This window comes from Pituophis catenifer, unplaced genomic scaffold, assembly GCF_029215685.1.
Source record: "Pituophis catenifer annectens isolate HBS135680 unplaced genomic scaffold, rPitCat1.0.hap2 SCAF_3, whole genome shotgun sequence".
NCBI classification, from domain to species: domain Eukaryota; kingdom Metazoa; phylum Chordata; class Lepidosauria; order Squamata; family Colubridae; genus Pituophis; species Pituophis catenifer.
The window spans coordinates 29,045,190-29,071,509 of NW_027256883.1; the positions used below are offsets into that span (position 1 = coordinate 29,045,190).

At 37.4% G+C, this 26,320-nt stretch overlaps 1 protein-coding gene across 4 annotated transcripts in view; it reads left to right on the forward strand.

Annotated features, from left to right (window-relative positions):
* The window catches only part of TRIQK (triple QxxK/R motif containing), a 61,214-nt gene that overhangs the window by 532 nt on the left and 34,362 nt on the right, over window positions 1-26,320 (forward strand). For 2 of the 4 annotated variants that reach the window (XM_070942127.1, XM_070942130.1), the window contains exons 2-4: window positions 2,016-2,059; window positions 5,669-5,759; window positions 20,338-20,417. In XM_070942127.1, coding sequence (XP_070798228.1) covers window positions 20,357-20,417 — 61 coding nt within the window. In that variant the 5' untranslated portion in view covers window positions 2,016-2,059; window positions 5,669-5,759; window positions 20,338-20,356. Of the gene's footprint in view, window positions 1-2,015; window positions 2,060-5,668; window positions 5,760-10,445; window positions 10,543-20,337; window positions 20,418-26,320 lie in introns of all 4 variants that reach the window. The other 2 variants (XM_070942129.1, XM_070942131.1) reach the window with 2 other exon arrangements.

Here is a 26,320-nt window from a genome sequence, read left to right on the forward strand (position 1 = left end):
TTCAAGTCTCTCACAAAGGGAAAAGAAATACGGTGTTTTTTTTAAAGTGGGAGTTCTTCCCACTTTATTCCTTCTGCCATCCCTCTGATTGTTAGGACGTTGTTTTTCATATGGGTTTTCTTGCCAATCTCGCTTAATTGGAGGGATCGCTTTCCTAAAGTCGGATTGCTTTGGGAAAGTTTGCTGTGTTCGTCCGCAGTTTTTAGAAATCGCTAGCCAGGCATAGATAGGTTAGTGCCAACTTTGTGTCCGCTGATGGAGGAGAAAAGTAATCCTGATTATATCTAGCGGCCAAAGTAGATAGGCTACATGGTAAGAAGTGATTGAAATTGGGAAAATACAACTCGCCGTTTTGCAAACGTAGCAACTTTAAGATTTGTAGACTTCAACTTCCAGAATTCCCCAACCAGCAGCTTGCTTGCCAGGGAATTCTGGGAGTTAAAAAAAAAGTTTTTCCCCAAACACCATCACTCTGCTAAACAAATAATTCCCTCAACACTGTCAAACTATTTACTAAGTCTGCACTATTAATCTTCTCATCGTTCCCACCACCCATCTCCTTCCACTTATGACTGTATGACTGTAACTTTGGTGCTTGTATCCTTACAATTTATATTCATACTGATTGTTTCCTGATGACTATCATTAAGTGTTGTACTTTATGATTCTTGATGAAGGTATCTTTTCTTTTATGTACACTGAGAGTGTATGCACCAAGACAAATTCTTTGTGTCCAATCTCACTTGGCCAATATTCTATTCTATTCTATTCTATTCTATTCTATTCTATTCTATTCTATTCTATTCTATTCTATTCTATTCTATTCTATTCTATTCTATTCTATTCTATTCTATTATTCTACTCTATTTGTCCACAGATCTTAAAGTTGCCAAGTTTGAAAAACTTGATATAATTCATGAGATGTATTACCCATTTACTACCTGCTTTCAGCTTGATTTGAGACAAGGCTGGCAAAAGCTTCCAGCCTTGGATACTCCAAATGTGCAAACATTTCTCTTGAATACATTGGATAGAGATCACAGAAGGTATAGTTCCCAAAACATCTGGAAACCAAAATTAGGCTATAGATAAGAATTATCTAATTGACTTGCTTTTTTTCCCTTAAGAACTCTAAAGTTTTGTTCCACATCAATCCTCTTATACTTGAATTTGATAAGAGAGGATACAGCAGGAAGAGGTTAATTTTTTTTGGGTTGATGATGTTGGGTTTATAACTAGCTAGTTAATAACAAAATATTATCTTAGGGGTGGTGTCTATCTATGCAAATATGGATGCTTTTGGCCAAGGTGATTGAGTTTGTGAGACTATACCCCTTTTTTTCAGTCACAGATAGAGATAACAATGGTTCAAACAGTGAAGATCATAGAGCATGTTAAATTGTTTTCTCATTACTTCCTTTTCCCATCAAATTGCACACTTTGTTATTCATTACTATATAAATCCACTAGGACAGGACTGAGGGGTGGGGAGGGGTCTCTGAGCTTGCTTGTTTTGCTGGTGTTTCATTACCCAAACTAGGTAACTTCATCAGTGCTAGGACTGATGTTGATAGAGTATATTTGCGGAGTTCTAGAATAGTAAAGTTCAATTTAATTGGACCTTTGAAAGTATAGGTCCAAGATATTTTGTTGTCTATGGCAGCAATAGATAATCTTATAAATCATTAGACAGGCTTTGACCCCAAAGTGGATGGGATCTCACATTTTTATTTTTGAGCCATGATTTCCTGACAAATCAGAGGTATAAGGGATTATACATCATCTTAAACTATAAACCTCAATAGTTCGGCTTCTACAGTGTGCTAAATCAAGAACAAATGAACTTCTGTATAGCTGCATCTGTTGTATGAATTTAGTCTGGTTCTTTTTCTGTCTATTGCTTATGCAATCACCTGTCAAAAAATCCCTTTTTGAAGAGGTCAGAGCACTTGGAACCAGACCAAGGGTCATGTGAAATTAGTCTAAGAGCTATATATTATCTCCTTCTGTTCTAGATCATCTTCCTGAAGATACTCTTAGTGGTGCTATTGCAGCTCCAGTAAGTATTTTTCTTAAAACGTTGTGTATTCTGATGGATATTGGGTGATCCATCAAGAAGTTTTTGTTTTGGCAGTGGAGGTAATGGGCTAGGTAATTTTGGGGCTGAGGAACGAGCAAGCTCACATTTTTACCTTTCTATTATATCTTGTAATATATTTACGAGTATGAGAAGTAGTGTCACTAAACTCCCTTTGATACTAAGAAAATTGTGCCTGTAAATAGCTGTTATACTACGGAATCCAAGCTTGTGTTGGCAGCTTTTCTGCTAACTAAATCAGGGCTGTCTTAATGCATGGGCCTGATGGGCACTTCCCATGGGCCGCATGAGCATAGGGGTCCCATACTAATCTGTACATGTTAACCCCTCAATCAGCGGTGAAATCCGGCCGAATCTATCCGGCTCGTGTGAACCAGTAGCGCTGGTGGGGAGAGGCTCCACCCACCCACTGGGACATCATTACATCTTGTTTTTGACCCTCTGCACATGCGCAGAAAGCTCTACGCATGCGCAGAAGAGGCATACACGCTCACAATCCCGAACTGGTAGTGAAGGTAGATGCATTTCACTGCTGCCTTTAATGCACCTTGTATCATATACACCATATACTTCAATGCACCTTGTATCATATAAATACAGCAACATATTTATTACATTTTATTGCATTTTTTATTACTAACATGCAAATATACTACATTTTTAAAAAACTAATATGCAAATATATGTTGAATTTTATCGACCATTTACATTTTTATTCTTGTGAGTAGTTGTTGTAGGGGCCCCAGTACACTGCTTTGCACGGGACCCATAATGCTGTTAAGACGGCCCTGATCTAAATGTATGCAAGCATATAAAAAGTCAGTCTGGTGGCAAATTGTAGAGGGAACTGCTGTTGCTCAGTGCAATCTGGGAACATTTCATTGGATGCCAATGAGAAATAAAATTTTAAAATCAAAATAGGAGAAGGAGACTCAATATTGTTACTCTGTATTTATTACTGTATGTATCTAAATACTCTGTATTTAGCCAAGCTAAAAGGATCATATTGTGATATGAGTCCCTAAACAGGAAAACAATGAATTTAAACATGAGCAATGCCTTAGGGGTGCAGAGCTAATGGGATTTGGGCTTTTAAAAGGGAACAAGACCTCTGAGCATGTGTTTATTCAATACAAATATTCAACTGCCCAAACAAGTTTTGTCTGTATTTTTTAGAAACGTAGGTCAGTGGTTTCAAATTTCATGAATTCACAGTAATGACCAGGATAGATTGAAGGAATTTCCAAACCTAGCTGGTGTTTTAAACCTGTATCTATTCTTTTTCAAAACTGGTCATGTAAATGCCACATGCATGTATCTTTGTTTGCTTTTACTAATATTTTATACTTTATCTGTCTGACATATGCATATATAACACATTTGGCAAGTATTATTGTTGGCTGAACTTCTTTGGCTAGGTTTGGTTTTTTGTTCCTGTCTATTTAGAATATTTCTCTACTTTAGTGGAACTTTGAGAAAAGCAAAAAATCTCGGTCAGTACCTTCACACATGAAAAATTAAAAATAAAGAGCAGGGCAAACTTGAATGAATATGCATAGAGGAATTAATATTTCTTATGTTAAGTGTCCATTGAACTTTTTAATTTTAAATATATTAATGAGTTTTTGTTAAGATTACTTGGAGTTAATATTTACTGAGGAATATTGTCATAAATCCACAAATTCAGTTAGATACAAAAATCTTTAAGAATGTACATTGTGAAAATTGTCACTACTTGTTTTTTAAAAAAATATTCAATTTTTTATTTTATTACCGGTAGTCCATTTAGTAAAAAATGAAAGAAAGAACAATGAAAATACACTAAAAAGAATACATTATGTGTAAAATTAATAAAAATGAAAGAAAAAATGAAAGAAAAACCTCCATGAACTGATAACCGTCAGCTTATTATATATGCTGTATTATTGCTTATTCTTTTCTGTTTGTAATAAGAATGCCTCAAGAGTCTAATAACAGGTTCAGTTTACAAATATTTCATGCTGTCTTTGGCTGGATCTTGTTTCTTTTTCCAGAGCAGATGATCTTGGCAAACTGTAAATTGAAGCCAGAGCTGCAACAATTTTTCAACACATTAGCAGCAAATTTAGTGCTTATGATGAAGAGATAACAATCACATTAGGTTCAACAGTGGTGAGAGGGATGGCGTGAACTGTAGAAGTTCTGCAGAAGGCTTTATCGGCTTGTTTCAGCTCCATGTGGTAGCATTTGCCATTTCACTTCTCAAGCAAAACATGCCACCTTGTATGTTAGCTTTGTGATATACTCTAAGAAGAGCCAATCATTAACTTTTACAGTACTAACTTCAGCAGGTTATGAATATTGAACTGTGTAGTCTGTAGTTTATTGTGACTCTGTTGTCCTAAGACAGTGATGGTGAACCTTTTTGGCACCGAGTGCCCCGGAACCCTGGAAACTCAAAGACCAGCCCTCTCTGTAGGCCACGCGCTGTCGCCACCTGGTTTTCTGGTTTCCGGCATACGCATGCTCTCCAGCCAGCTGGCCTTTGCGCGTGCTGGAGCCCCGGAAACTGAAAGACAAGGTGACTGGCGGGGGCATGCGCGCATCGGCCACCTGGTCTTTGGGTTTCTGGGCCCCCGACGCGTGCAAAGGCCAGGTGGCATGCTGGAAACCAGAAGACCAGGTGGCAATGGCGTGCGTGCCCACAGAGAGGCCTCTGTGTGCCACCTCTAGCATGCGTGCCATAGGTTTGCCATCACGGTCCTAAGGCTAGGATTCTTGGTTTTTTTTCAGGATGAAGTTTTCCTTTAGTCTTGGAATGCCTGCACTTCCAAAAATAGGAAAAAAGGAAACTAGATTTGATTTTGTGCCGTTTGATTAAAATTAAATGTAGAAACTACTTTTCTTCAGGCATTTCTTTCATAATTTACTGCTTCAGTTTACATGGTAGCTTTTGGAAGTCTCAGTGGGCTGTAGCCAAGGCTTTTAAAAGGGTTGAATGCAACCTTGGAGACTTGGATTGTGCATCATTGCATGTTTTCAGTGCTTTAATTCTGCATTTTTTTATAAAATACATGAATGAACTGATACTATTTATTGGATTGTCTACACTTTAAAATACTGATAGTGAGCTGTTTCCCATGTAAACAGGGAAATGTATGTTGTGTCTAAACAGTCTAGATATTTACATTTTAGAATTAGCAGGCAGCTTAAGCAGTATTGCCAGTTACTATTTGAAAGGCCAGAGTTATATGGGGTCCCAAAGCAGACATAGAAATAGTGTACTGAAGCCTAATGTACTTGATGGTTAGACATAGCCTTCATCAATATCAAATGGACTTTTCTGGTACTTTGTACAATAAATAATAGATAAGATAAAATAAAATTAGACATCACATTACCAAAGTGGGAGTTATATATTACATATGGAAATAAATGAGCTGTAGTCCACTTTGGTTCAATGATGCTGCCCAGGAGCTAGAAAATATTGTCTCTGTTTCAGAAAAATCTCAATCTTAACAAGAATCTTAATCTTGCAATATTATGTAGTGATTTGATGTAGCTAACATTTGATCTACATTTGTTCTATAGAACCGGTAGTAAAACCGGCGGGAGGCTCTGCCCACCCGGCACAACATCATTGGTGATCTGCGCGTGATCCCGCTGCGAACCGGTAGTAAAGGTAAGTGGAACCCACCTCTGGTCTGTTGGACTGCTCTGGTCATTCAGTGAGAGATACGAACCCAATCAGATGCAAAAGGATCTGCAGATGGTCTTCTGACTATTAAAATGTGGATTGATATACCAGTTATAGGCATGGAGATGTTAATACCATTTCCCTGCCTTTGAACCTTCTATTTTGCTTAATGGAACACATCCCCCTTTCAGCCGGCGCAACGTGCAACATGCTCATTTTGGCGCAATGTATTATAATGTAATGTTATGCACATATATGTATAGTGGATTGTGTGTTTGTTAGTATGTTTTACTGGGTTAGGGATTTTCTGTTTTTCACTGTGAGTTATTGAGATGTGTTGGGAGGGTGCACTAAGGGAGGCTCAGCCAATCTCATTGTACACATGTTGTGCATTGGCAATAAAGATTTGAATTGAAATGAATTGAATTGTAATAACTATCTCAGTACTACCGATAAAAATTACCTCCCCTTTCAGGTTAGGACTTTGATTGTGGATCTTTGCTGTTACAGATATTTCAGCCTGTTAATAAATGTCAGGAAAGATCCACTGCACCTGTAGAAAAAGTATGACAATTTTGGCCCAGGCGGCTATGGGATTTAGGATCTTTCCCCACGATTATAGGCTATCCACTCAAACCTGAATCAGCAAAACCTAATGTTGCTGTGAATTTTTCTGTTCCTATCACTAGTGTCTCTCCTCTCTGTTTGATTTCTAAGGACTGCCAATATCTGGGGTTTTTCCCCCAAATGTATGGGGTAAAACAAAACTAACCTATTTTGCATGTGTTGAGGTTACCATTGGACCATGTTAGAATAAGAGGAAAACTACTGTGTTTCCCCCAAAATAAGACCCTGTCTTATATTTTTTTGAACCCTGAAATAAGCGCTTGGCCTTATTGCGATGCGCTCAAAAGCCCAATTGGGCTTATTATCTGGGGATGTCTTATTTTGGGGGAAACAGGGTAGCACTATTAGAACATTAGAACAAGTAAGGATGGCTTAGGTCACCTTCTAATGGGCTAGACACAAATGTGGGAAGCATAATGGAGATCAGGTAGGAAAAGAGGAGGTTGCTAGTTTAGACATGTTTATGTCTTGGTGAGAACATGTCCAGGCATGGAGAATTGTTTTGACAGACTTCCAAGGAAGCCCAAGTTTCCCTTGAAAATCCCTAGCTATGCTGCATCCATTCTTAAAGCTAAACTATGGCATTCAGAATTTTGATCTTTCCGGGCTTCAGATTCATTCTTCCCCATTTCTTTTTTTGTTGGTTGCCCAAAATCTGAATATTAAAGTTCAGAGTGCAGAAACATTTTATACAATAGTATATATTAGTACGTTTGTAATATTTTTGTAACATAGAAATTGCTTGGGTTATTTTCCTTTTTAATAACCCTCCTCCCTGCTTCCTATGGGACTTTTATATCTGTTTCAACACCAAGGAGAAAGCGTAAGCTGCTCTTACTTTCCTGTCTCATTTTTACTTTGCAAAAGAGGCTTTTCTGTTGCCATGAAACATGTATTATATGGGCTTGCAGGCAATATATTGTTTGACTTTCATATTTAAAAGCAAAATGCTTTGTTGCTGTTTATCAGTCTGGTTTGTATGTAGCCAGGTTTGGCAGATCACAGTTTTAGCAATAAGACTCTTGCGCTGTTGTGCCTAGAGTAAAGGGCAACTGTTGTTTTCCGTAGAATTGTGATGTTTTGGAATAAGAGATAATCCTCTAAAATAAAGCACATCTGGCAATCCAGTCTGTTGTCTGCAATGAATCCATCAGCTCTGAGTTGGACAGTTGCCATGGAACAGTTGTGAACTGAAAAAGTGTTCTGTGAACTGACATATGGTCACACCTGAGCTTTACTGCACATATATACAGCCTTCACATCAGAATGAATTCTCCCAAACTATGCAGAGTCTTCCATAGTATGGCATGTGCTCTTCCTCCTGTGCTTAAACTTTTTGAACAGTAGAAAGCTCAACAAAATGAAACACATTTTCTCTTCCGACATAAATAAAATAAACCCTGCTTCAATTCAAGCTCAGCTCATGGTGATTTCAAGCACAGCTCATGTAGGGTTTTTTGGCAACAAAAAATGTTTTGTTATTGCTCTTCATAGATTATTTTTTTAAAAAGCTTCTGAATGTAGTTTATCATACCAGAGCATCCCTTCTGAGTATGGAGTAGATCAGGTCTTTCTTAATCATATAAGATCACATAGCAAAAGAAATTAAATTATTAAATTAAATTAATTATCTTTGAATTCCAAGCACTCTTTTGGACTGAATTTTGCTGAATTTTTGTTGAAGTAACACTGTCGTGTTCCACTAAGATCCAGTGGAAAGGCAGAAAAATCTCTCTCACTTCTCAGGACGATGGCTGAATATATCACTGAAGAAATATAAGCTTGCTTAGAATAGATAAGAGATCAAGAATTCAAGGATCATCATTTTTTTTAAAAAAAATGTTATAAAATGTTCTTGTGAATCCTTACAAAATGCTCATGCTGTAATCCATATCTAAATTTGGCAGTTTTGCAGGCCTATAGAATGCAATTTTTTAAAAGCCAGTCCTTTTAGGTAGAATTGTCCCCGACTACATCGCAGTCAGCACTGACCTTCTGACCCCAAACCCTCCCTTTCCATTCCCCAATTCTCTGTGTCTCATTGGCCATCTTCCAAGTCACTCTCCCCATATCTACTACTTCAGCTCACAGGAATGTCCCCCCCTCCCATCCCATCTCCTAGGGGATAATATCTTCAGGGGAAATAAGTAGGTGAAGAGTCAAGCGTCCTCTTCCTTATGTCAGCATTGGAGTGAATGTAGTTTGGAGTGCTGACAGGTAGAAGAGTTCCAATTACCTTTGGAAGTTATTACTTTTGTATATAGAGAATGCCACATCTCCTTAAAGTGACAGATGTCTTGGCTTTGCCAGTTTAGCTTTTAATAATAACTCTCTGTGTTATTTTCTTTATTTGTGTTCAGGCTGTTTACATAATATGATCATCCTACTGGAACTGTTGTCACCTGGCATTTTGCCAGAGCCTACCGTACATCCAAGTAGAGAGCAGAACATGCTAGACTCTATTGCCTACAAGACTAGCCAGTTACATTCAGACATCTTATAATTGCTTCACCCAAAAGAATTGCCCCAAAGTTAAGGATATACAAGCTAGTCAACTATTCTATATATTGGACCACTTCACAGGCAGCAAAAGGAAGTTAGTGATGGCAGAGCTGCTTTTTCTCTCCTAACAATCACTGTTAGCAAGGGGTAACTCTGAGGAAGAATAGTTGTCTCCATGCCTTTGTTAATGAACTTCTGTATGGCTGGGCAGGAAGCTGGATTGAATAGAGCATTGATCTGATCAGGTTGGATTCAGGATTGTGGAGGACAATACATTAAGTCCACATCACTTATCACCTTAATTCTAAATGCTTGAAATAACACATCTGTCTCCAAAGATTTTTGAAATATTGGTGACAAAGTTATTCCAATGTGTAATGGTCTGTGAGAATAACCTTGGAAGACAAGAATAGGAGAAGGAGACACAGCCTAGGCTATGGTAAGACAAGATATGTCTCAGGCTGTAGAAGGAATGGGGAGCACCGGAAGTATCTCAGAAGGGACTCTCCCCAGTTCTCTGGAAAGCAAGGGTGAGAAACAAGAGAAGTGATTTAAAACTTGCAAGCTATGTAACCTTACAATAAAAGTAGTGTTAGACTCATGATTTTGGTTTCTTGTCTGGATTACCTTGAAGGGCTAACACAGTGAGACCTCAAAGCCAGCTTGGTGTCAGGCTTTAGGTCAATAGATTTAAACCAAAATCAATTAGTTTTCCCAGGATCAAATCATACCAAATCTATTATCAAGATAAATGAAGTGAAAGGAATGGGATAACAAGGACTTCTCCAACTGAACTATTTCCCTTTTAAAACCAAAATGAAATGAAAACCTAAAATGAAAGGATTGAGGCTTTTAAAACTGTCTTATTAATGGCTTTTCTCAGAATTAACAAGAAGGTGTATATTTTTATGGTAATTACTTATTTTGCTAGTGGTTTTTTTTTTTTTTGAATCTGCTTTCAGAATGCTTATCAGCCTGAGAACTGACCCTTATATCAGGGTTAGATTTGCTGGAAATCGATGTAAAACAGTCACATCATCCCAATATGCTGATATTCACTCAATTCTTGTCACTCTTCTTATTCCCCAGTACCCTGACTGCCTTGAATACAAGAATGGGGAAATACAGTAGTGGCATTATGCTCTACATAGAATATCATTCACATATTTAATTAAAGTTGAAAATTCATGGAAGGGATTTCAGAATATGGCAGCAGGAGAAGCCTCCTTCCCTTACAGGCACAATTATATCCTCAGATGTTAGTGTAATTATTGTTGTAAGCCTTCCTAAGCATATTTGCAGGCCTAGCAAGTCTTTGGAAGAACACTTACTTTTTTATGTGGCAGATGTTGAAAACTATAATACTACATTGCAAAAGAGAAGAGGACAGCTGAATAACATTTATGAAACATATTTTTAGTGAGCGGAAAGTATTCGTGTTGTTGATGTGCAAGTTCTATGTATAATTACACACATATGCAAGCACACATGTTTATTCAGTTATTTTCATTTCCATTAATACATGTTCTTTATGGCTAATAGTGTGATCCAGATTGGTCATTCTGTGAGCAGATGGTACCCCTTCCATTTATGGAAAACACTAGGATTCAACCGAGGCTTTCCACTGGAATCAGGCTAAGTAATATAATTTTCCTTGTCACTCCTGTTGCTCTGGAGAATCCCTAGTCTGGATGAAGTTTTCCACATTGGGACAAAGGAGGATGAAGAAGGAATCTTAAAATTGTTTCCATCAGATCCTGCTCACACTTTCCTTGTTTTGAACTTACTAGTTTATAGTTCTGATTTCTGTAATCGTTGCCTCCTTTGTGAATAATTAATTTGTCTGAATGACAACTCGCAGGAATTCCCTAGAATTTTTGGATTTATTTTGGTCTAGAAGTTTATAACTTCCCAGCTATGAACTTTCTAGCTATGGTTAAGTCTGTCCGTGTATTATGAGATGGAGTTTTCATTGGGTCATTTGATCGTTACTTGTGTTCAAGTATGTATCCTACCAGTCTTCTGTCTGTCTGCATCACCTTCTGCATCGCCATTGTACACAAACCAATTAAAGCTCTCCAAAACAACTTAAATAAACCAAAAGACCCAGTAGTCCAAAAAGAAAAAAAAAATCAGCATCTACAGCATGTGTAAGCACTGTGACAGTCACTATCTAGGAAGACAATTGTGGTGACAGTATCTTGCACTTCCTTCTGTTACATACCCACAAGAATTTCTTATCGGGTATGTTTTAAATTAATGAAAGCAGAAATTAGGAAGCTGTCCATGAATCACTAAATTTTCCCTTGTTGTATCAGCCTATCACCCTGTTTTCAAAGGTGATGGCTCAGGGAGGGGTGTCTTATCATTAAGGCATTATAATGCTTGCTCTCAGCACCTAATAAACATCAGAACACTATCTCTAAATATGGAGGGCTGATTTACCTAGATTCCTAATAAGCATGAATAGACTTACTGCTGTTCAATTTGTCGCTTTTGTAAGCCATCAAAGTTATTGACTACTGTAATATCTCAGGAAAATGAATTCCATGAACAAATGAGTTCTGTAAATTAATTATATGTTTCGTGCATTTCTGTAAGTTAATAAACATAGCTGTTTGCCCAACCTCATCTTGAAAATCTCTAAGGAAAGACATTCCACAGCTCAACAATTATTCTATTGCTGAATTGTATAAAGTCAGGTTTTTTTCCTTCATTTTTCTGAACTAAAATGTGAAACTTCTATAGGAATGGGAATAGTAACTTATCCATTTTCAAAGTCTAAGCATGTGTTCTCTTCTTCCTCCTCCCCTTCGCCTCACTTATTTACCCTAGATGGCTAACAATATACTGCAAACATAAAAAATATCCCAAAAAGCCTGCAATTCATATAAATAAATTTTAAAAAATTTCAAAAACCCTCACCAAGAAATATAAATGCTTCCGACCCCATATTCAAATCACAGAACACACTTCTCCTGTATAACATAGGTCTTCGGCATTTTCCTCAGGCCTCAGAAAGATGGGGATGGTCTAATTTTTACAGAGGGGGAGAGCAGCTAATAGAAATGCCTGCTTTTGTTGTTCCCTCATGCGACAGCCCAGTAAGGACAAGATCTATAGGAAGTGTATTGCATTTTAACTGGTTGAATGGGAACAAATTAATACAGGAAAAGGCAGTTCTCAGATAATTGGGTCTGGACCAGTGGTGAAATTCAAATTTTTTTTACTACCGGTTCTGTGGTTGTGGCTTGGTGGGAGTGGGAGGGGAAGGAGACTGCAAAATCTCCATTCCCATCCCTCTCCAGGAGAAGGATACTGCAAAATCCCCATTCCCTCCCCACTCTGGGGGAAGGATATTGCAAAATTTCCATTCCCACCCCACTCTGGGGCCAGCCAGAGGTGGTATTTCGAACCAGAGGTGGTTCTCCGAACTACTCAAAATTTCCACTACCGGTTCTCTGAACTACTCAAAAATTCTTATGTGTGTTTTATGTGTTTTATATATGTTTTAATAAAGTTTATAAATTTTTATTAAAAAAAAAAATCCGCTATTAGTTCTCTAGAACCTGCTGGATGTCACCCATGGTTTGGACCATGAGAAGTCTTAAACATAGCTATCACATTGAATTGCATCTGGAAATCAACTGATTACCAACGCAGCTACCAAACCAGCAAAATCATCAGCTTCCATTCTTCATTCTTCATATGATATCTATAGAAACTTAGAAATTCCTCCTTCCTTTCACAATAAACTGTGACTATGAATGGTCTTATGGTGGAATGTAGTCTGGATTCCCAAGAGAGAGGAGCTGCATTTCAGAGGGCCAAGAGATAGCAACATTTAGATAGTTTGGTTGGAGAAATGGAATAAGAGAGGTCCTCAGCAATTACCCAGAGTGTATCTTTAATAATGCAAGTATAGATTTCTGTCTATAGATGAGGAACAATTAAGGAAACTGCTTGGAAATAACTATACATGTCTTTCTTGGTTTTTGGTGCCTGACAGGACTAGAACCTAATTCTCTCTGTTGTCATTCCAACATCTTAACCTCCGCACTATAATGGCTCTCAAAATGTAGAAAATTGAACGCTTATAGTAATTAAACACAGTATATAACATTTGTTGCTGGATCGCTACTTAAAATCTTAATTCATTTTATTAGCTACAGATTCTTAATTTTGTTTCTTTCTAATGAAGAACTACCTTTTAAAATTTCATTATCTTCATGATCAAAAACACTTATTAATATTTTATCATTTTCTGCAACTGAAGGAAAAAGCATTAAACAAGATCCACTAATTTCCTGAATTTTTCTATGCCAGTAGATATTGCTATGTATACAGAATGTCCCTTTGGATATTATTATATTTATTAATCATTTAGTGCATATAGAACCATCAATGAATGAAAACAGTATGTGTGATTTATAGCTTGTACATTTGCATCTGTGTGTATGTATATATATGTAGCTCTCTATGTGTGTAATCAATGACTTCTGAAGATAGTGAGATCAGGAAATAAAATTCCTTAAAATGTAAAAACAGTAGGTCATTTACGGTGAGCGAGTTCCAATATGTTGCCTAAGAGAATATGTGTGTGTGTGTGTGTGTGTGTGTGTGTGTGTGTGTGTGTTAGATTTTTAAAGGTAACCAACCTTCATCTTTCCATTTGAAATGCTTAAACAGCAAAAGTGTTTCCTTTATGCATCTTTAAGGATCCTAATGTTAGACCATTCTAAGATGGAACTGATCATTCATACTTGATTGAATATAAATATACACTGTAAATAGTGACATAAATACTAGCTGAATTCAGATGCTGTTGAAACCAGAACCCTTTGAATGTTCTGGTTAAATTTTGCCCGTACTAATGTCTCAATTGACATTTCCAGGAGAAATTGTATACATGTACAAGAACATGTGGAGAGGCTTCCACTTAAATCAGTGTTCTGTCCCCAACCCCATGCACACACACCAACAGACGTTCAGGAGTTAAAGACCAAACCAGCCGGCAAAATCCTTTTCCTTATGATAACGGAACTTGGCAACAACCTAGTGGCTGCCTGCCAAGAGTTTATTATTTACAAAGAGGAGAGATAACTTTTCCCCACTTCTGATACATCAAAGGAAAGCAGCTCAATAATTACAATCAAGTCCACAGATAATCCAGTCTTAAAGCAAAAGTCTGGCAATGCAGAATGGTGTGAAAGCTTTCAGCTTTGTTCGTCACAAGGTTTGACTGGCCACCACGCTCCCTTTTATATCCTGTGGGGTGTGGTCCAGTGACTCAGCCTAATCTCGGGCACGCCCTTTCTTCTGTTGTGCGCGCTTATCTCTGCGAGGCTGGCATGGGTCCAGCCAAGACTCATTACCCTCATCACTGTCCATCTGTGGCTGCGTGGACATGCTTGGCCCTGGCCCTATCTCTTGCCCTTCGGTAGACACCGAAGGCATTGCCAGAGAAGAGGGTCCTGGAGAGGGAGGCCTTGCCAACTCCTCCCCTTCACTCTCGGAGTCCTCTCCTAACGATGACACAGGCTCCGGTAACGGAGCCACAACAAATCAGGATGTTGTGAATGCTGAGTCCTCTTTAGTATTCTGTATGTATGTAGGGATGCGGTGGCTCAGTGGCTAAGACACAGTTCAGCGGTTTGAATCCCTAGTGCTGTGTAACGGGGTGAGCTCCTGTTACTTGTCCCAGCTTCTGCCACCTAGCAGTTTGAAAAAACATTAAAAAATGCAAGTAGAAAAATAGGGACCACCTTTGGTGGGTAACAGTGTTCTGTATGCCGTTGGCGTTTAGTCATGCCGGCCACATGACTACAGAGACATCTTCGGACAGCGCTGGGTCTTTGGCTTTGAAATGGAGATGAGCATTGCTCTCTAGAGTCAGGAATGACTAGCACATGTGTAAGGGGAAACCTTTACGTATGTAGGCTTTCCTTCTGCAGATGTTAAAATAGCAACATTGGCTGAGGGATTATCTGCAATACTGCGCTGGTCATTGTATTTCCATTTTGGAATAGTATCCACCTCAAAGACCTGTGTGGGTTTCCATCTTACTGTTCTGTCCCCGTCTCACACACGCACACAAACAGACAGCCGGGGGTTAAATAAACTGGCAGACAACAAATTCTTTTGATAAGAGGATTGGCAGCAACCCAGTAGCTGCTTGCCAAGAACTTTACTCATAAACAAGATACACACAAGAATTGTCAAGTCCAGTCCGTAATTAAATCCAAGGCAGATAACGTTGTTTCCAAAGATGCAATGTGACTCAATAGTAATTAGTTTTGTCCGTCACAGAGTCTGAATGGCCACCTCACCCCCTTATATCCCCTGTGGGGTGTGGTCCGGTGACTCAGCTTAATCTCTGGCACGCCTCCTTTTCTGTTGTGTGCGCTTGTCTCTCCGACACTGGCGTGGATCCAGCCAAGACTTATCTCCTTCACTGTCCGACTGTGAGGAGATACCTGGCTCCTGGTCAATCTCTTCTCCTATGGGAGATACCTGAGGCATTGCCAGAGAGGAGGGTCCTGGAGGGGGAGGCCTGGCCAACTCCTCTCCTTCATGTTCGGAGCCTTCTCCCTCCGATAAGTCGGCCTCGGGGGTCAGAGCCACAACACTTACCTGCATTGAAGGATTCTTTAAAAAGACTCCCCCTCCCCAGGTTTTTGGTTAAGATAGAAGGAGGGGCCCTTTTGATGAACAGAACATAACAGAATAACTGAACTGAAGGCGGATGGGAAAAGATGGTTTTGTTCCCTTGGATGGTAATTTTATAGTGTTTTGTTTTTTCTTTATGGAATTGTTGCTTTTCTAACTTTGTGACTTTGCTCAGGACTGTCTAGAATTGTATGGCTTAGAAATTTAATAAATAGTACACGAATAAAATAAAAAGCTCAAATAAATAAGATGTTCCACTGGAATGGGGCTTTTGTGGAAAGAGAAAGCCTATGTAGGATTAGAACTATACATTTAAAGACATACTGGAGCAATAGAATCTCAACAGCTCAGGTCTTATTGTCCCAAAGGTGCTTTTCAAAAGGCAACTGGACTTTCTTTGTTTTTCTCATCCAAGAAGCTTCTTCGGTTCATTCCACTGTGGAACTCAAATTGTAAACTTCTGCATTAAGGGAATGTATGACTGGCCAGAGCTCAGAATTACCGTATTTTTAGGACTATAAGACACACCTTTCTTCCCCTTAAAAGGGGGTGAAAATTTAGGTGCTTCTTATACACTGAATGTAGCCCCGTCCACCCACTGGCCCCCACCCTTTGGGCTCTGCCTCGCAGCAGTTACCCCCTTGCAGCAAACAGCAAGAAAAAACAGCTCCTTTCAGCTTCAGCACAGTCTAATTAGCACAAGTTGATTGGATCAGTCTCCCGACTCTCAACTGTTCTGCTCTCAGCTGGCAGGGCTCTGCTGCTTGCTGCAAGGAGGTAAATTGCTGGAGCAGATTTTTTTTTTTTCCTTGTGCTAATCAAGCTATGCTGAAAACGAAAATGAAAGTAAAGCAGGCTGTTTGCTGCAACGAGGGAAAATTGCTCGAAGGCACAGGGAGATTTCTTTTTCTTCTTTTCCTCACCAAAAAAGGTAGGTGCGTCTTATAGTCTGGAGCGTCTTATACTCCGAAAAATATGGTAAATATTTGGGAGTCCTTCTCACTATGGGACTTATCTCTAAAAACCTCAGTCCAGGAGGAATATGCTTTCAAAAAGAAAAGTACTGACCAATTTGATTTATTATGTATTTTGCATTGTTTTTAAGTAGGGTGGTCATCCAATTAAGGAAATTATTTTTATTGCTGATCTGTGCCTTTAGCAGTTCATCAGTTTATCCATTGATTGCACTAATAAATTGGAATATTAGCTAAATCCTTAATATAGACTTTTTGAGCTAGTGTAAGAAGTGTGAGATAAACAACTTAATAAAAGTGCCATTGGGGTATATTTAAAAATGTTTCATTTAAGGATGGGATATAATTACTGTTGAGAGTTGATTGAAGAAGAAAAGTACATGTGCATACATAATGGCTGGCTAATACTGGATGAAAATTGGATGGATTTCTAAGCCTTGAAACAGGATCTAACACATTTTACTTGTAGCACAGAAGTAATACAGCATTACTTATACTACAAAAGTAAAAGAAATGTGAACCAATATAGAGAAAAAATAAAGAAGAAGAAAATAGCTACAAAAAGTGTGCAGAGATTCAAAAAGAAAAAAAAGAAAGATCAAGAAATAATTTCTGATCTTCTTTATAGCAGTTAAACTTATTCCTTCTGCTCCCTTTTTAAAATTTCATCACAATTTCCTTCTTCCCATGTTCAATCACTTTTAATCTGCAAATCCACAAATTACTAGTTCATTTCTCACCCACCCTCCAGTTTCCAATAAAAAGTTCATAAGATATTTCCAGTCTTTAATAAAAATACTTATTGTCTTATCTCTGATTAAACAGGTCAATCTTGCCACTTGATATCTTATGTAAGATTTTCTATAAATATAGAGTTCATGTGGTTATTACTCAGGTAAAACTTACAGTAAAGATTGGTTAAAAAATGTATAGGAAATTAAGAACAATGCAGATTTAACAAAACAAATGGTTTACACATAAACAAGGCATTGCCAATTTCTACCAAATTCCGTCAGTACACAATGCCTGAACATATTTTTTTCTAAATTCAGAAATAAAATTCCTTATTCCATAGTGCTTTGATAAAGTTTCTTTCAAATGTAGATTTACAGAAAGAGCCAAATGAACTTCTACTGCATTTCTACACACAGAGACCGAGTAGTGCTTGCCCAATTCAAAAATCAAACGTATTTCCAAATAATCTAGGACTGTTTCTAATAGAGTTGGTTCAGCAGAAAATGGGGCTGTGATGTGGAAGAACAAATCTTACATTCAGTTTTGCTACTGCTGAATATTTAAAGTTGATGGTAAAGTTCTTAGTGTTTTATAGCTTTAGCTTCACATAATACTTTGGATACTTTACTGTTATTTAATAACTCTGGTTCTTAAGAGACAGAATTGATGCATTTATATGTTATAAATTATAAATATAAATTCAACGTGAACGCTTCTTTTGGGGAAATCTAGCTTTTATCCATTTTACCATTTTTTTTTTCAAAGTCACTTTTTCAAATATTTGAATCAGACTTTGAATGTAACCTCAAAAGTTACAAAGTTATGTTCTGTTTCAAAAGTTACCCCCCCCTCTTTCTTTCTTTCTCCCTCCCTCCCTTTTGTTTATTGTGTTGAGAAATGAGTGGGTAGAAATGTTAAGATGGAGACAGTGTGCTGTAGCTGAATTGTTTCACTATGAAAAAGGATGCTGGCTCTTCTACTCTGCTCCTTATAAATTAGAAAGCCAGGGTGGAGACAGGGAAGTGGTACTTCTCTTTTGGCATTTTGATGCAATATTTTAATCCCAAACCAAACCCTTATTTCCACTATACATTGCCAGAGCAAAGAAAAACATTTACTTCTGCTATATTTGCCATCATTAGGACTTTCTCATGTTCATACAGTAGAAAAAGGGTTCAACTCATTCCTTCTTAAAAAAAAAAAAAGGAAAGGAAAAAAGAAGGAAGCTGGGTTAATTGTATAAAGAGGAGATGGTTTCCTTTGTAAAATATTTCATGAGCTGGTATGATGATTACAACAAAATTGTTCCTCAACAGGATGAATAAATAATCAACATTCTTTTCCTTATGAATCCATATTTTAGTTAACAGTCTTAGAGCAACTTGCAGGATTTTTTTTTTTAATCAGGGAAAGGTGATGAGCTTTGGTCCCCTGGGAATTCAATTGTGAAAACAATCTTGGTTTTGTACATGCTAATATAGATCTGTTATTCCCTTTCCACATCTATTGCAAGACATTTTAAATTGTGGCTGATCTTTTATGCAAATAGCTGTCTTATTAGACATTGTGGCTGCATGTGCTAATGTCTCAGTGGGTTTCTTGGGAGTTTGCTATCTAACTATCAAAGCAGTTGAAATGAATGATGATTACTGAGCTGCTCTGAAGAACAAAGAAAAGTCACAGCAGTTTTAGAGGTATTGGCTGCTACAAAATCAGTGACAGTTTGAAGCACATACACCTCTAAGTGCTTCATCTTACTAGCCCAAACTTCTTCTACTTTAATAACAACATTGACATTATGTTCCATTAAGTATTTTACTGGAAGTTAAAACATTTTTTTTCATTGCTGATGTTTTGTGGCAAATATTAAATTGCAGTAAGCATTTTTTTTAAAAAAAAAAGTTAGCTCTTTCTGATGAATGAAATAAACTATAACTTGGGTATAATACCTATTCATCTAATTGTCGGTTTTTATTTCTTTTTGTTCCTCATATCTGAAATTGAAGGTAGGATAAAGAGGGATGAAATAAAAAAAATGCATTTATGTTGTTTATCTGTAGTTCCATTGTGTGCGTGCGTATGGATGGATGGATGGATGGATGGATAGATTGATTTTGTACTTACATTATCTGTAGTTCGTGTGTGTGTGTGTGTTTTTGTGTGTGTGTGTGTGTGTGTGTGTGTGTGTGTGTGTAGACAGATGGACAGAGAAACAGAAACAGTAGGGGCAATTATAAATGTTCCATACAGGATTTATGAATAGTTTATGAATGATGCTCACAATTCAAAGAAAAGGGGATAAATCTATTAATATCTCTAGTGTATCTTTGAAGAGTTAAAAGATAATTAGAGCTTTCACAGAAGCTATAGTGTAGTTATTTTGAAGGACTGATTCTTTAGAATAATGTTGAAATGCCTTGTTGATGCAGGCATTCATCTGATATTCCATGGTTTAGAGGTTGTGAATGGCTGTAAATATTACAGATCAAGTTGATTCCTCCTTGATTTGCTAGTACTCCCCCACCCACCCACTGTATTGTTTAAAACTTCACAAGAATTCTGCCTCCCACCATTGACAAGAGAAGGAGGATTAAAATAAGTCATGGACTTTTATAAATATGCTTTTCTTCTTAAGGAGGGTGAAATTTGCTGGCAGGTGACTGGTAAAACCTTAAAGAAGCTAGCACTTGTTGCTTGGATCATTGAGAAAAAGAGGACAGAGCTGGACCTTTCAGGAATGTTAGGAAGAAACAATTGGAAAATACAAATACAATCAGGATAAATTTCATTTTGTCAAGCTATGTAACATATGTGACTTGAAAGAGATAGATTTAGTTTGTTTCACTACACATTCAGCACCAATCTATGCTGTGCCTTGAGGTTTTTCAACTCTATTTTAGATTTTATGATTTTCTCCATAACCAAATTCTGTCCTGTTTTTATTTTTCCTGTATGTATATAATTTATTGATTGATTGATTAGTTATGTTGATGCATGAGACCTGCATTTAAAATGGCTGTGAAGTTTCTTAAGCATTTTTTAATCTTTTACTATAGAGTTCATAAACACGGAAAAATGGGTAGAAAGGATGCCTCTTCTGCAAAAATACCTATGGATCAGTACAGAAAACAAATAGGTAAAACTTTCTTGGATTTTATCTTTATCCCATCTCATCTTACATAAAGTTTTGCATTAATACAGTTTCCTAATGAAAACACAGTGAATATTAATATAAATTTGCTTTCTTTTTAAACAAAAATCATGGAAAAACAGAATTGCTATTATGTTTCTACAGTGTTGCTTATACCAGAAGTCTTTGGATTGGGGTGGGTTACAAAAATGGTAAATAAATAAGAATAACTGAATGAATATAGACCGTATATATACATATACATATACGCGCGCGTGCATACACACACCAGTGGTGGGTTTCAATTTTTTTTACTACCGGTTCTGTGGGTGTGGCTTGGTGGGCATGGCAGGGGAAGGATACTGTAAAATCTCCATTCCCTCCCCAATCCAGGGGAAGGTTACTGCAAAATCCCCATTGCCTTCCAATCAGCTGGGACTTTGGAGGCAGAGAATAGATGGGGATGGGGCCAGTCAGAATTTTTACTACCAGTTCTCCAAACTACTCAAAATTTCTGCTACCGGTTCTCCAGAATTGGTCAGAACCTGCTGAAACCCACCTCTGACACACACACACACACACACGAGAATTAAATGTTTAATAATAATCGTAATAGTAAGCCATATCAAAAAGCATTATTAGGGAATCCAGGTATTATATGTTCAGGATAATTTTATGGTCAGTTGGGATAAAGTACGACTAACATATAACATATTAATTAAACTAATCCCTGATAAGGGCAGTTAGGAAGCTGTTGAGGATAGCAACAAAATGACAAGTGATTATTTCATTGTGCAGCCAGTCTTCCAAATTCTAATATGAATTCAAAAATTCATATTAGAATTTTAGCCTCCCACCAACCGGTCCGCTCGCACATAGAGGGCCTCCTCAGGGTGCCGTCGGCCAGACAGTGCCGGCTGGCGACCCCCAGGGGGAGAGCCTTCTCTGTGGCAGCACCTGCCCTCTGGAATGACCTACCCCCTGAGATACGCACGATATCAGACCTCTGGACTTTTCGTCGGAGACAAAAAACGGAACACACACTTATTCCATCTAGCTGGGCTGGCTTGATCCCATCCTCTCAGTTTTAATTGAATTCGGTTTTAATTGGGTTGTTTTAAATTTTGGGCCGAAATTATTTAATTGTTTTTTAAACTGTTTTTAAATTTTATATGCTATGTTTTATCTCGCTGTACACCGCCCTGAGTCCCGCAGGAGAAGGGCGGTATAAAAATAAAATAAAAGAAATAAAAAGAAATAAAAAGAAAAGAAAAAATAAGGAAAAACAAAAGTAGCAAACATTTAAAATGAATTTTTACTAATCAAAGAGTCAAAGTCAGAGGATATTTTATGATGCTCTTTCCTGTCTCCTCTATATGGGCTGTAAACCCATTTTTAAAAATTTTCTAGCAAAAGAATAAAATGCTGCATGAAAAGATTACAGCATTTATTTTTTTTTGTTCTAACAGTACATGTTCAGGAGCTTCAGCAACACAGGATTGAATCTACACTGGCTGCTATGTGGTTTTTCTTTGGTTTGCGGTGAATAATAGAAAGTGCTCCACAGTTTGTTCCTAGATACCTTTTCAACTGAAAAGCACAATTAAGATCTAGGAAACATGTTTCAAGGCACTGTGGAGTTTTCTGTTGTCCATTTTTAATGACAGATTTCCTTCGAAACTCTGTAGACATCAATGTGAATGTTCAAAAAGTCATAGTTTGTCACAGCAACAGAGTGGTCAATGCCTGGAATGCACTTCCTAACTCTGTGGTCTCATCCCAAAACCCCAAAAATTTAATTTAAGACTCACCCCATTCCTAAGAGGTCTGTAAGGCCATGCATAAAAGCACCAGCGTGCCTACCATCCCTGTCCTAATGTTTCCTCTATTCATATCTATTTTATGTATTCAATTCATGCTTATATTTATATTTATTACCTACTATATTTTTGACAAATAAATAAATAAAATGAATAGTGACTTCTGTACCAAGGTATTTATACTTCCCCAAAACTGATTTTTCCTATTTGCATATTTGTGCAATGAATAGCCAACCCCACCTTGAATTTACTACATGTTGCTTATTATCATATCTGCATTACAAAAGATGCAACAAACCTCAGTGAGCCTGACAACATTTTTGCTGCCTTTAAATGAGATGTTAGGTTTTTGAACTTGAAAATAGATTTGAACTCCTTAATCATTTTTCTTCTGATATGAAAATACTCAGTCATATCAAGTTCAGATGTTCCCTTTACCACACTTTACACATCATTCCATGTCTAATTTGGGGAAAGGATTTCATCAGTCCACTCAAGAGTTTGCACCTCTAATTTGATGAAAGTAAAATGTCTTTTTCTTGTTTTCTCTGCAGTTCTAATTATCCTCTGAAATCTGTGTCTGTCTTGTTGGGTTGCAGAACCAAACCAATTATAGAAGTACAGTTATACAGTTATAGAAGTGCAGATGACAGACTCAATAATTCCTCTGTAGAACTGTATCAAGAGTATAAAGTGAAACTTGCACTGATGATGAAAAATAAGTGATTCATTCCTATCTTAGGCTAGAATATTTTGTTTACACTCACTGCTTACCCTGGAGAAGCAGATTGTCTTATTCCCTGATATCTTGAATGTTGGAAGAGCATGGTCCAAGGACATGAAGTACCTAATGGCAATACTAGATGCTAAGTGTCTAGGATGCTACTCTTTCAAGGCAACTGGGACAGTTGGAGAAATGCCCACTAGCCAATTAGAAAGATGGTTCTGGGTGACTGGTAACTGAATTGTAATTTTGCAAAGCATCAAAAGCTGTCAAAGTTCGCCTCCAAGGCATATCTTAGTATATTTTACTGATGAAATTACCAGCAAAAATCTTGGATAAATATTTCCAACTCACTATCGGCTATTAAACTCAGTGTCATGACTTTGAGGAGAGATGCTGTATATATTTGTTTATGTATCATCACTCTTACATCTTAACTCAGCAGCAGACACAAACTGAATGTAGATAATTACCTCTGTGAGCAGCTGTGGAAAAGACAACTCTGAGAACTACTACAACTCAGAAAGCTCAAACTACCCAAGGAGCTGCTGGTATACTTCTACAGAGGAATTATTGAGTCTGTCATCTGCACCTCTATAACTGTCTGGTTGGGTTCTACAATGCAACAAGACAGACAGACTACAGAGGATAATTAGAACTGCAGAAAAAACAATTACTACCAATCTGCCTTCCATTGAGGACCTGTATACTGCACGAGTCAAAAAGAGGGCTGTGAAAATATTTACAAATCCCTCACATCCTGGACATAAACTGTTTCAACTCCTACCCTCAAAACGATGGTATAGAGCACTGCACGCCAGAACAACTAGACACAAGAACAATTTTTCCCCCGAACGCCATCACTCTGCTAAACAAATAATTCCCTCAACAATATCAAACTATTTACTAAGTCTGCACTACTATTAATCTTCTCATTGTTCCCACCACCCGTCTCCTTCCACTCATGACTGTATGACTATAACTTTGTTGCTTGTATCCTTATGATTTATATTGATATTGTTTCCTGATTGCTTACTTGTACCCTATGGCTATCATTAAGTGTTGTACCCTATGATTCTTGATGAACGTATCTTTTCTTTTATGTACACTGAGAGCATATGCACCAAGACAAATTCCTTGTGTATCCAATCACACTTGGCCAATAAAAAATTCTATTCTATCTATCCTATTCAACTGTGCAAATCCTTTGAAAGAAAGGATTTGCACTATACAAGCAGACGTGCATTAAAAATACCTCCTTTCTTAAGATCATTAAAGCAGCTGTATCTTTTTCCACACTTGCACAGTTGCTTCATAATCTGTTACTGTTTGTCTGTGCATTCAGTTAATGAGGCAGTTCTACCAATTTGCATAGGGCTGCTTCAATGTTTCAAAGAGATTGCTTCTATGAGCTTCTGCACGATCACTTTGAAAGGATTTGCATAGCCCTAATACTTGCTAAAAACTATCAAGCCCATATCATAAATATGGACTGTTTCCTAAAAAAGAGAAAAAAAATTGTCATATAATATTGATAAGAGAATAAAAATATATCAACCTGAAAAAGGTGTGCATGATAGCATGCTAATGCTGTGAGTGTCTGATAAAAATGTCTAGAAAACTCCCCTTGTAATCGAGTTTTACAATAGATAAGTTTGGAACACTACTTAATAACTTTTAATAATTGAACTATTTGATGAACTTTAATTACGGCAGAAAGTTGTAATTAATCACTGAATGAATTAATCATTACCAAAAAGTGTTCAATTGATGTCCAATTTTGCCATTAACCAATATTATGATTTAATTACTTGGGGAAACGGATGCTTTTGTTATAGTATACCATGCAAAACACATGCAGTAAACATTAATGGAATAATCGACACAAATTCTTAAACATATAAGTATATCTTCATAATAAGAAGTTTTCTTCATAAAATGTAGATTAAAAATGCTGCATATAAAATACATACTGTATGCTGTAATGCAACAAATATATATTTTAAAAATATCTTTTATTACCATTCAAACTGAATTTAAGTGTCCAATGTTCCTTTGTTCTTTGCCTTGCAAAGATAAGTGAAATAAAAATTCTTTCGCACATCTATATAATGGCTAGTTGTACAAACTGACTGTTCACTGTCAAAAGATAAATCCAGTAATTCACATTTTAAGAAACCACTTCTATTTTTCACATCCTTGTATTAATTTCGTACATAGAGTTAAAAGACTGCATTGTAAGAATGTTGGGATGTATACTATTTTTTACCAAACTCAGGAAGAACTAGTCAAGATCCCTAGTGGATCTATGATTGCATCATACATTGAACTTTTTTGTTCCACTGCCATAGAATTGTATTCTCTAAAGTCTCCCACTGTTATCCATAGTTTTTCCTTAGCTGTAAGTAGTACTGGAGAAGGAGATAAAAATTTCCAGTAAATGCCCAAATGCCATGTTTAGCCCTTCATGTCTGGACTGTGATATATATACCCTTAGGCATGACTAATTCTAGGGAAGTTTTCTGCAGATAAAAAAATGAAGGTGCCTTTGAATGCCAATTAGAAGGAAGCATGGATTCCAAATATATAACAGCAAAAATGGAATTTTGCAAAATTCTCAGCAAGTTCCTTGCTACGGTAGATTACCCACTGGAACATTAGTTCTGGTCACAAGATGAATGGATCAGAATTTTTGGTTATCAAATCCTAGCTTGGCGTTCCCTCTTTTCATATGACATAGGACTAATAACCTGCTCTTACGTAGCATTTGACAAATGTATGCTGTAAAGAGAGGGGCACGGTGGCTCAGTGGCTAAGATGCTGAGCTTGTTGATCAGAAGGTTGGCAGTTCAGCGGTTTGAATCTCTAGTGCTGCGTAATGGAGTGAGCTCCCGTTACTTGTCCCAGCTTCTGCCAACCTAGCAGTTCTAAAGCACGTAAAAAATGCAAGTAGAAAAATAGGGACCACCTTTGGTGGGAAGATAACAGCATTCCATGCGCCTTTGGCATTTAGTCATGCTGGCCACATGACCCACGGAGACATCTTCGGACAGTGCTGGCTCTTTGGCTTTGAAATGGAGATGACCACCCCCTCCCTAGAGTCAGGAACGACTAGCACATATGTACAAGGGGAACCTTTACATTTACCTTCATTCTTCATCTACCTTTTTCTGTTGCCAGTAGTCAAAAGTCAGGAAAAGAAAACAAGATATGCTTGCAGGAAACAGTCACTGCAGATGAATTGAAACAAGAGCCACAGTATTGTGATACACGTATTTTAACAAGAATGGATGCTGTATTCATCATGACCAATGGTGTAGTTCAAAAGAATTCACAACAGAATGATTAATACTTTTATTTTGTTG